The 12,723-nt window shown below is 30.6% G+C and overlaps 1 protein-coding gene across 3 annotated transcripts in view; it reads left to right on the forward strand.

The window, feature by feature from the left end:
* The first annotated feature begins 7,103 nt into the window (after positions 1–7,103).
* Positions 7,104–12,723, forward strand: part of LOC115891206 (leucine-rich PPR motif-containing protein, mitochondrial) — a 77,736-nt gene continuing 72,116 nt past the window's right edge. For 2 of the 3 annotated variants that reach the window (XM_030911629.1, XM_030911630.1), the window contains exons 1-3: positions 7,104–7,286; positions 7,339–7,493; positions 10,977–11,352. In XM_030911629.1, the coding sequence (XP_030767489.1) occupies positions 7,219–7,286; positions 7,339–7,493; positions 10,977–11,352 (599 nt within the window). In that variant the 5' untranslated portion in view covers positions 7,104–7,218. Of the gene's footprint in view, positions 7,287–7,338; positions 7,618–10,976; positions 11,353–12,723 lie in introns of those variants that run through there. The other variant, XM_030911631.1, reaches the window with a different exon arrangement.

A 12,723-nucleotide genomic window follows, 5' to 3' on the forward strand; every position in this document is an offset into this window, starting at 1 on the left:
ATTTTAAAATCAACTGTGCATTGATAATGTTCAAAGGAAATCTGATCCTAGATTTAGTAAAGGAGTCTATATCTAAGTTGTAAATAAAAAGCTTTGTGAGGATCATTTGTTTTAAAAGGGAATTAAAGTAGACTGAGTTATTAATAATTTCTCGTTAGTAATTCCTTTGAGTGAAATATTTTCTGGTATTCTTTGTGGATAATTTTTAACTGTGTTTTCTTTAAAATTAAAATTCCTGCACCTGTATCAATTAATATTTTGTATGTGTTTGTTATGTCGTTAATATGTATAAACTTTTAATGTCTACATTGAAAAAGGTTTTAAGTAAATTTCTGTTCTTGGAATTGATTCGTATGGTTTTAAATTCAAAGTTTGAGATTTTCGTTTGAATTTCGTTTGTGATAAGTTTCTGTGTGTATCTGGAGGATGGTTTGGTCGGAACGCAAATGAAAATTTTGCTGTTGAGCATTATCGTAGTTTGATAGTCATCATATTCTTGCTCCAGAGTAATAATTCGAATAATCTTGAAATTTGGAGAATTATCATAAAGTAATCATTTGAAAAATTATCAGAATAATTTTCAGAATAATTATTTGGTAATTATCAGAATAATTGTTTGAATATTCATTTGAATAATCATAAGTTGAATAATCTTGTTTATAAAATGTGCTCTGTGATTATTATTATTAAGAGTAGGATTTCTTTGAATTACTGAAGGGCGTTGTTAGCGGAATTACTGAAGGGCGTTGCTGATTGTTTTGATTATTTTTTGTTGAAAATATGGTCTTTTGATTAACATTTTTGACTTTGTGTAAAATGTTGAGGTTATCTTTGAAAATTATTGGTATTTGTGGGTTAAAATGAGTATAATTATTATTATTCATTTGTCTTGCACGACATAAATCGTCTCTAGATAAGTGTCCTAAACGTCCACAAGATGTACACTTTGGTGGTGACAAATTTGGTCTTTTAATAGGTTGATTTTGTGGAAATCTAACTGTATTCAATTTATTTTGTTTCTGATTTTCGAAATAAGAAAGTTGTAACTCTCTTCTAATACGAATTTGAGCTTCGATAATGTCTTTTGGATTACTAACTTTGAATAATATGTCCTATACGTGGGTCTAATCCTGTGTAATAATGTATTTAATGCCATAGATTCGATTAAACAAATTTGTGCTTGTTTTTCATTATTTGTTAAACTGGATTTTTGAACTCTGCATGCATTTTTTGCATTAAGAACACACTCTGTTTAAAAATATTAAAATTCATTTGGTAGTTGTTTAACTCTTTGTAGGTCTTGAATTAATGATGATAAATCTCTAGTATCCTGCAAAATGAGAATTTAAAGTTGTTTTATTTCAAAATACGAAGATGGATTTCCTGAGAATTGTCAGTGGGCTGCTCTGCACTGCCAGTTTATTTTTAATATGAATAACTAATAAGAGTTTCTGGTTACCGGTTGACATGCCAAAGCACAATCACATGCATTTGAGAAATGTTTGTAAAAGATTTGATCTCCGTCAAACTCTGGTATTATTAATATTTCCAGATTTGTATGGTTCTATCTCTGTTCATTATTCATTTCTGATTCAGACATTTTTAATTTTTATTTTTAGTAAATAGTAATAACTAAAAAAAATATTTTATTTTAAATTATGTAATCGATTAGCAGAATAATCGATTTATTAACACTTAATTAATTTAGTTAACTTAGTTAAGAGAATAACGAGGTTAAATTAAATTAAATTAAAATAACCCTTTGTTACATAATCGTATAAGAAAATATCTTATTTTTATTTATCGTTTATAAACGTTTAAATAAATTCTTTTTCAAAATAATATTTTTTCAAAAAATAACATTAAAATAAAACGAAATGATTCTTTGCGTACTATTTTCCAAAAACATGCTTTTATCTTGTTCTCACAGCAAATTCTACCAGGTGTTTCACTAGGTGTTCCTAGTCCGTAGATCTGTCTATGAGTGAAGACGTCAGATGAATTTTGGTTTTCTTTCTTGATTTTCTTTCTTGATTTTTCTTTCTTGATTTTTTTTATTTTTCTTCGGTTGTTCTGGTTGAAGGATTGGGATCCACCGTTGGTAGTGGAGAATACTCGTATTCTTCCGACGTTGCACAATATCCTACCGACTGCGTCAATTGTTATAATTTACTTTTTACTTTTACCGTTAAAAAAACATTTAAAAATAATTTAACACTTTTATTTGACTTTAATAACTTCTATTTTATGAATTACGATACGACACGTATGAAGATATGAAGACTGTGGTTCGAGTTGTTCCTCGTGGGAAAGACATCGGCTTAAATATTCTTGAAGTTACTGATTCTTTGCTTCCCATCATGGAACTGCCTCTTGTTTACTGAAGAGACCATGGAAACATCGTAGTTGGAAAGATTCTCAAGAAACATAATATGATTGTTTATGAGTTATATTAGAACGAACTTATACGTTTAACTTTGGAATAAACAATGAATAACAATAAATAAGTATAAAGAGTAAATAAGGTCATTTGAAGGTTAAATATGGATATAACATATATGTCAATTTTTTCAAATGGAACAAGGGTGACTCGTTAGCATATTTGGAAAAAGCATTTTTTTATGAATATATTGATACCAAACACTTGGTATTTCGAGTCAAATTGTCGTTATGAACCGCGTGTTACAATTACAATTAAACCATATGCGAAAATGTCAAAAGTTGACATATCATATGTCATTCTATTCAGAGTGTCATTTTCCATCGAATAAAGTAGAAATATACCAAGGGTGCCCTTTAAAAATTAAAAGTTATAGTCATTTCCGGTGAAACAGGAAGTGACCAAAAACAATTGAATGCGTCAATCAATCCTAATTTATGTTATATACTAACATACTAAATCTTGTTTTTTTTATTTGAAAATATAAAAAAATTATGGGGATGAGCCACTTTTGGGACGCACCCGGTATAATGAAGACAGTACCGAGTTAAATAAATGTAGTTTTCATTTTATCCACTTTCTATCACCTTCCTTGCTTTAATGGAACAGGTTTATGTTTTCTCTAATTTACATAATAAGACATCACTTAACCAGAAATAAAATTACAACAATCATATTTTTTTTTTCTCCCTGTCGCCGATTCTATTATATCTGTGGAATAGATCCTGTTTTGATTAATATTAGGGGTTGTAAATGTTTGACTAAAATTAATAATTTATTATTAATTTCAAAAATTACGTAATTTCGATTATAAAATTTCTTCTATGACGTGTATTTTAATATTTTTATCCTTTTTGGACTCTAAGACGTTTTTTCTAAACTTTTATTTAAAAAACCTGTCTTAAATCTTAATAAAATATAAAAAAGTTTCAATACGATATATTTTTAATTTAATTATAGCTTCATTAAAATAAAAAAATTACCCGGCTATGATACGGAGAGTTCAGGTGTACTTGAGAAACGAAAGACAGTGTTGTGTTTCTCGGCAGAGTCGTCAGGGAACGACCGTTACGACAGAGACAACCTATCTATCGCTCGTGTCGCACTCGTTATAACCTAAAACAATAACACAACAATAACAAGACAGTGTCTGACCGCATGTTCCAGCTATTTATGAATGGATGCTCAGTCTATATTTTTATTTTAAGTCTATGACTTACACTAATTTTCAAAAACCACTTTTGTGCATTTCAAGGAGGAAGTTTTCTACCAGGGGTTTCATAGGTGTTTTTCTAATCCGTAGATCTGCCTATGAGTGAGGACGCCAGATGTATTTTGTCTTCTTTGATTTCTTAATTTTCTTTCTTGATTTTTCTTAATTTTCTTGAGTTTTTCGTAAGTTCTTCTTTCGCTTGAAGGATTGGAATCCACCGTTGGTAGTTAGAATACTCGTGTTCTACCGACGTTTTTGTGAAACTATCCTACAGACTGCGCCAATTGTTAGATTTTATCTTTCACTTTTATTATTTAAAAACATTAAAATACTTTAAAACACTTTATTAAGTTTTAAAAATTTAACAAAAGTAAAATAAATAAATTATATGAACTTCGATACGACTTACGGATACAGTTGCGTTCTGAAGTTGTGCGTTGTGCGTTCGAGTTGTTGTTCTGGGGGAAAGAGATCGGCTTAAATATTCTTAAAGTTGCTGAGCCTTCGCTTCCCATCATGGAACTGCGACTTGTTTACTGAAGAGACCATGGGAACATCGTAGTTAGAAAGATTCTCAAGAAACATAATATGATTGTTTATGAGTTATATTAGAACGAACTTATACGTTTAACTTTGGAATAAACAATGAATAACAATAAATAAGTATAAAGAGTAAATAAGGTCATTTGAAGGTTAAATATGGATATAACATATATACATAGGTTACATAAACTACATCCTCTACATAAACTACATTAACTACATGTAATGTAGTTTATGTAGTTTTTAAAAGTAACATGAGTAACATGTAGTTTTCCGAACCCTGCCCCCAGCCTCCAGGGTTTTGTTCGTATCAGAGATATGGAAGTGGGAGAATGAGCTTCGACGAGTGCGCATCCAAATTTTTGTCGACGGCAAGATGGCAGACATCTTCCAGGTCTCGCTGTCACTTCCCCTCTTTAATTGACATCTGTTTGTTTTGTTTTGATTTTCGTTTGTGTTATTATCTAGTTAAAATTTATTATTATCTCAATTATTCTAAACACTAATTCAAAAAGGATTGTTGTATATTCATAGTCATTCTAAGAAAGCTAATACGCCGGGAATAATGATTAGTTTTCATGTGTAAGTTTATACAACATAATTGTGTTTACAGATGATTCAAAACTGTTTATTTTTAGTTTTCCTAAAGGCGATTTGTAAAAATCGTGATTGTAATTGGGAATGGTCAAAAATAAGTGTATGATGTGGCCATTTAAAGAGGATGTTTTTATTACGTGTGGAGGAAGAAGATACTTGGAATCAGTGTTCGTGCTTCTGTAAAACAGTGCACTCTTATAGTGTCCATGAAAGCACAAGTTCAAGTGTACCAGAAATATATCAAATAAGATTGGTCCTTACTTGACAAGAAGATTATTTGGAGGAAAAGAAAACATAAGATAGGGTATTTTAATCGAACAGCGAAAATTTAACACTTTTATTGTAAAGTTTGTTGTAGGTAGTTGTAGTTTTGTGCTAAATATTTCTAACATTAGCAGCAGCCGTGTTCAGAGTGTCAAGAGGAGGAGAATTCAGTTAATTAGATTTATGCACAGTTACAGGTATGAAGGCTTTTTCAAACATAGTATCGAGTTCTATAGTCAACATTTTTAGTATTCCTACAACTGTAAAAACAAGGAACATTGGACTGAAAAAATGGCAAGATTTATATAGGAAGAAAGGGTATTATGCCAATAAGAAAATTAAATCTGTAGGCAGAAGTTTCTTATTTAAAAACTGTTATGGGGCATATACCGTATAATCGAATAAAAACAGCGTCAGCGATGGCTATGAAATGAAGATCGCTGTCATTTTATATGTAAATTTATATAGGAAATGCCATCAATCGTCATTTCCAAGCCAACTGGACGCCGTTTTTATTCGATCATACGGTATTAATTTGTATCTGTGCCACAAATCACTGAGAAAAATCATATAATATTCATAATTGTTAACGAGATGATATTTAAAGAGTGTTAAAAATGAGATTATTAGTCATGAAGCTTACAATGTTACTTTGTTTCAATATTACACTTTTATTCTTGTAAAATCTATGATGAAGCTCAAAAGCATTTTGCAATGGCCTTAAATTGTGAGCCAGGATTTATAGCAAAGGTATTTGATGCAATGAAACTTAATCAGGGGATTGTCAATCCCATGTTTTTAAATAGATAAAATACAGGCCAAAGTTGACAATATTACAGTTGAGAAGAAACTATTTTATCTTAAAAAAAATTTCTTAAAATTCTGAGATCATATAATCTTATTTTCTTAATAATAAATTAGGTATATGTATGTTGTACATACAGAATTTTGTTATGGACAAATAAGGATCGACAAGTGTGCAAAAAATAAATGATTTTTTCTTGTATTAAGACAAACCGTAATGTGTTTTACAAACTTACCGGTTACCGGTAACAGTTTTTTTTATAATAAAATATTTAGGAATAATTTGGGTTGTTTATCAATATATTAATGACTTGAATTTTGACAAATTGAATTTGTATCAAAATAATTTTACGAAATATAAAATTGATGTTCTATTACAAGATTGAGTTTTTATTGTCGGCAAAAACCAGGAGATAAATACTAATAATAATACCCTTAATAAAATCAATGATGTTTATCTATTATGAAAATATTTGTTAGAGGACATGTTATGTAACAGTTTTTGTAACACAATTTGAAGGGACGAATAAAAAAAATAAAACAGAAACATACTTTTCTAGGTTTATATTAAAAATTCAAGGTAGGTAATCATCAAAAATAATTATGAACCAAATGTTTTTTATGAATATACAACTTGAACAAAACGTTGTTTAGAACAATTTTTACTAAATTTGCAAAAATTTTAAATTGAAACGCGTAATTCAATACAAGTAAACATGAAATAATTGTAAATACTTATTTAATGGCATTTCGAGTGTTTAACGACTAAGAAAAGGTCATCTGTCCGTAGCGTCTTTTGTCAGAATATTCTTATATTAGTGTATTATATGTATTGCACCCAGTTTTGAAACTGATAATTAAATAAATCATATTAATGTTAACTAACCATAATAAATGATAGAATTTCACTAAATTTAAATTGCCCCCCGTATGGTTGAAAACAGCAAATTGATATTTGATTACTTATAGATTACCACCTATATACAAAATGACACGGAGACCTGGAATATCATGGAATATGGCGCCCAACTTGATTAGACCTCCATAATTAGACCTTCCGCGCATGTTGAAGCTCATTCTCTATCCCTTCTATTTCTATGGTTCGTATACAAGTTAAATTACCACAGATGCACATTTTCAACCGAATATGCACGATCTAGGTTGCCTGATGCAAAATCAAAAATTTTTAAGGAACAACCCTGACGAATGATGATAACAAAAACGAATAATCTGTAGAACTGAATCAGAACTAACCTTACTTTGTGATTTTAAATTTGTTTTTATTTAGTTGGATGTTGGATGTTGGATTTTAACATCTTTTAAATATTATTGTATATAGCCACCTTTATAAGTTGTTATGCTTCAGGCAATGGGTTTATGTAATTTCATATATAAGCATAACTACACGAGATTTGTAATAAAACAGCAAGTTTGGAAATGCAAGTTTACTTCAACTTTTTAAGCATTTTTCTTTTAGGTATATTCATGTTCAGACTAGTATTATATGCACATCAAATATAATAAATCGGCCTCAGAAACTATATTCAATAAATGATTTCATTCAGCGAATTAAAACTGGAAAGGAATTCTATTTAAAACAGCTGGTTAATGTATTTAATACAATAGATTTTAGTAAGTAAACATAGCAAGTACATTTACCAGCATAGAAAATGGAACACCTGATTTTTTTTATTGTTAAACGGGCGATTGTCCAGCAGCCCCTACCTGTAATAGTGACAGAGTTACAAATGAAGGGGTAGGTGAAATAAACAGGCAGCTCCACTTTTTTTACAAAATAATTGACCTTTAAAAAATAGTCCGGTCATTCTCTGCAACATTCAGGTATCTCTTTTTTAACAGTACATAAATGACAATGATATTTTATGATTAATTGCTTTGCTCTCGGTTTGCAACAAGAATTGGGCAGCTCCTGGAACTGCCAGTTTTCGCTCGCAAAATTTGTTAAAATGGAGCCTGGATGTTGCAACCACTCTTTTAATTATATAAGTTATATTTGTACAATAATTTCCCTGTCAGAATATCTTTTATATTTTTTATGCTAGACCATGTAATTAAGAGTTTGAATAAATTTAATTTTGAGTGCTAATCAATTAGTAGGTAAAAGCATAGAAAAATTAAACAAGTTTAGATTGAAAAGAGAGCCCATAACAACAATTTAAATAGTATTTGGCGTTGTTTTTGCAGCGGACGCGATCCAAAACTTTTGATTTTGGGCCGGTTCAGCATTTTCTGGAATTATGTCGTCAAATATTATCTATTTATTCAATTCATTATTATTTCCTTTTAATTTTATATATAAAATACAGTGTGTTGCATATAAGAAAAGTTATTTTAAAGGATATGTATGAAATACATAGAATATATTAAAAAAATGTAAAAACAGCAGTGTGAAGCTAAAAATAAGCATAATAATCAGAGTCTATAATATTTATTAAGTTTTTACAGTTCATAGTTCAAAAACAGCTTTTTAAGTTTTTTTTGTGCCACTTTTCCACAATATCACGGGTTTGCGGAAATTAAATTTAGACTAAACTCAAAACCAAGATAACAATAATTACTTGGAAAAAGGACGCTTTAAACACTTTTCGGTATTTTTTCAATGAAGGCGGTTTACATTTTGGAAGATTTTATAATTTTTGAAGATTCTGACATTGACAAAAAAAAATATTGTCTGTCCTTGTTTGCAGCAATACAACTTGTATTTGGCAACCGCTATAGCAGCGCCAAATTGCTACAACGCACGCAGTTCAAAAATTTTAAAACATTACATATTATGGACTCTCTACACGTTACACGATACACACATTTTTCAGATAATTTAAGAACTGTTATTCCAATTTGAATGAGATTTTGGGCGTCTATGTTTTGCCAAGTGCTTTAATATAAAAGTACAGGAAGGGTGAAAAGCAAGGATGTAGGGTGAAGGAAGGGTGCAATCAAACTTTAAAAAAATAAACACATTTTTTATGATATTTCAAGAAAAGATATTCCGATTTGAACTAGATTTGATGTTTCTATGTTTTGCTAAGGGCTCTAATATTTTATTTTTTTGACAAAAATCAAGAAAAAGTACTGAAAGGGTGAAAACTATCCCCATCCCTACATAAACTTTAGTACAAAAATTTTCGAACTGAACCGACAACTTTTGTACCTATTTTCTTTTTCGTCGAATGACCTTTCTAGTATTTACTACATTTTTGTTTCTTTTAAGAAAATGCCACAATGTATACTTTTTGAGGAAAAAAAATTCCGGAGCTGACTTCCAAAAAATGTTTCTTGTTACATCAAGCTATGTACTATAGGCGCATAAACTCCAGTATGCATTAATAATCTATTTAGCAAAAATAGTTATGGAATTTTATATCAGCTTCAATCACAAGTAGTATCTAACAATAAGCTTCATAAATTTTACATTAATTAACGTAGGGGTTTATTTTTTATTGATGCCCTTTAACGGAAAAACAAAGCAGTTTTGTATAAGGGGTAAAATATACATAGATGTTCTATGTCCAAAAAAAAATACATAGATGTTCTATGTCCAAATAAAAATACATAGATGTTCTATGTCCACAGAATATTGGAACTCCCTGTATATTTTGTAGGCCTGCTTTGGAAAAAAAATGTGTGTGCACTATGTGCGCATATTTGAAGTGAAACTTCTTACTTCCGTCTGTCTGTCCGTCTGCCCATCTGTCCGTCTGCCCATCTGTCCGTCTGAGAACTCCATTCGGGTACCATTATCGACGTACCGATTTTGGTTCCAATTGACCTATAATTAAGAAAAATCCTGATGATTTCGTCCATTTAGAGGCATCGGTTCGAAACGTCGAGGGCGTCGTCCTGTAGCCCGTCCCCAATTATGCCGAAATCGACCCACATTTTAATCAAATACTCAATATCAAATCCTTAGTCCCACCCTGATGAAGATGTACGCTCTTCTTTACGCGTTAACATTTTTTTGGCAATTTTATTAACATTTGAAATTGTCATTACACAACAAGACGCCTAGTTCGAATTCTTTTTCACTTATATTTTACTATCCGAAACAGCGGCACACTAATCTCATACCAGAATGTTTTATGGTCTCAATAACAGAATAACTGCACTAGAAAAAAACTGAAATACTTAAATATTATGATAAAGCCACGATTTCCATATTATGTTTATGCAATCAACATACGGCGGAGTGAAATACATACTGATAATGTCTAATTTCTGTCGTTGATTGAAGCGCTGCGGTCGGAATCTGTTGAAATCAGTTGAAATGCCCTAGGTCTATACATATGGAATATCGAGTGTATTATACATAAGGGCAATTTCAAAGTTTCGAGATGCGTATACGTAATCTTCTATTACCTTATGCCAAGAAACGGAAGCAAGCAATTAGCACAGGTCTTTTTGACGCTGAGGTGGGAAAATTCGACATTTCTAGATTTCTACCTACTTACACTCCTACCCACTACACACTCCCTACAACCGTCTCCTGCAGTGCATTACTCAGTTGCTCACTTTCAGTGTATTCATGGCCATAACTATTTCTAGTACTTTTTCGGTTTTCCCAATTTATCGAGTACCAAACTCAGAGCCTACATCACGTCATACCTTCAACAATTTTTTATAACTGCGAACTTATTTCTGTGATATAGGAATTACTATTCTATCTATACCGATTTTTTGTCAGTTGATCTCTGACAGTGACAGTTGTGTCTGTCACTTTTCACAGGGAAGTTATTTATTTTTATCAATATAATTGTCATTGTCAAAATTGTAATTTTTTGGATGTCGTCTGTCCAAATCTTCCCAGAGTCGTTGGACAGACTGTATTAGTATGTAGTTGGTAGTTGTTATATTTTTTAATAGCAATATTATACTTAATATTATACGATATTTTAAAGTTCAGGAAGTGGGCCGTTAGGTTTTCATAATCTTTAACCCACATTTTTTGTCATTTCACATAGTAAGATGGCGATACGATTTTTTTCGCCTACATTCAAATATCAAAATGTTGAAAATTTCGTTTTATTCCGTTTTAGTTGGTTTTTGGTTAAAAGATGGTTTGGATGGTTATTTGACTAATAAATGTTTTTATTTCAGATCAATTAAAATCAGAAGATGCCATAATATTATTGAAGTGTTGCGGTTCTGAAATTTTAGATTCAAGTTCTGAAGTTCGACACAAACTATGTAAAGATATTTTTAATGGACTAGATAAAGTTAATAATCTGAATATTGCTGTTTACAATTCTTATATAAGAACATGCAATGAGAATAATGCCTATTTAAATAAGGATTTTTTATTTTCAATACGTTGTAAACCAGACTCCCAGACATATAAATTACTTATTGAAAATGCTTGTCAGTTGGGAAAACTGGAAGAAGCTTATTCTATTTTGGAATTAATGAAAGAAAATAACGTGCCTGTTGATATAACTATGTTTAACAACTTAGCTATGGGATACGCTTTAAAATGGTATGTATTTCTAGTTGTTTATACAGTGTGTCTAACAATATACACATATGGATGATTTTATTTTTAAATTTTTCAGAAATTAAAATCTTAATTTTGATAAAACTATCGTGTCCCTTCAAATGCCAAATAAACTAGTCAATATTGAAGTATTTGGTTTCATTATACAGGACAGCTTCAGTCTGAATAAAATTGTCTAGTTTAAAATACGTAAAAAGCTACTTAAAATGTTTTTTTGGCATAAAATGTAGATGTCATATTTGATGTCACAGTCACCTAAAAAGACCAAATATTTTTTACAGCACTGATTTTTATGCCGGGTTTACAAAAACCAACGTTGCCAATACACACCTTAAATACATTCCAGAGACTAAACAGTCCTAAAGCGAACACTTTTAAAAATCAGTCTCCAATGTCGTTATTTAAAATTGAAACAGTGAGAGACATGAAACTATTGAATGAATTTACACTTTGACTATATCTCTCAGAGAATATGTTTTTTTTTCATCAAAAATATTATAAAAACGTAATCAAAAAACCGCTTGTAAGCGCAAAACGTACAAGCAAAAGTATCGAACTAGCTGATGAGCCGAGTGCGAAGTGCGACCTCAAAAAAATTAATGGCAAAGATTTATAGCTATTGTTTTGATTGAGCGTAGATTAAATCCGAGCGAAATATAGTGGGCACACTATATTTCATTCAACAGTATCGGAAAAGTTATCCTAATATTGATAAATAAAATCCTTTAAATATTTGTTTACTTTTCTTGTCATTAAAATAAATATTAGGATATTTATATATGTATAATGAGGGAAAACTTTTAATTCAATACATTATAGGCTTGATGTATTCTCCGCCGGTGCTGCTACCATCGGAAAATCCCGGAAACAACCGACATATACGAGCTGAAATAGCGTGTACGTGAACGAATCTATACTAATATATAAAATCCTTATGTGACTGACATACAGATTAATCACGATCCTGCTCAAACCACTCAACGTAAGAAGCTCAATTTTGGCATACAGGTTGATTCTAGAGTGTAGAGGTTCGATAAGAAGGGATTTTTCGACATTCCAGTTCCAAGAGGGTGAAACCACCCCTCAAATATTACAATATTTCTTATTTAAAAAACGGCCAAGTTTCCGAAAAAACGCTTAAACACGTATATTTTATTTTGTTTTTTTTTACATATTTTAAGATTTTTTAAAAACGTATACAGGGTGTTTCGAAAAATCTGGCCATTGATTAATCACGATCCTGCTTAAAGCGATTGACGTAAAAAGTTGATTTTTGGAAAACAGATTGACTTTAGGGTGTAGAGGTTCGATAAGAAGGGATTTTTCGAAACTCGAATTCTAAGGGGGTGAAAC

The sequence above is a fragment of the Sitophilus oryzae genome, unplaced genomic scaffold (assembly GCF_002938485.1).
Source record: "Sitophilus oryzae breed Bouriz unplaced genomic scaffold, Soryzae_2.0 scaffold_980_pilon_pilon, whole genome shotgun sequence".
Lineage (NCBI taxonomy): Eukaryota > Metazoa > Arthropoda > Insecta > Coleoptera > Curculionidae > Sitophilus > Sitophilus oryzae.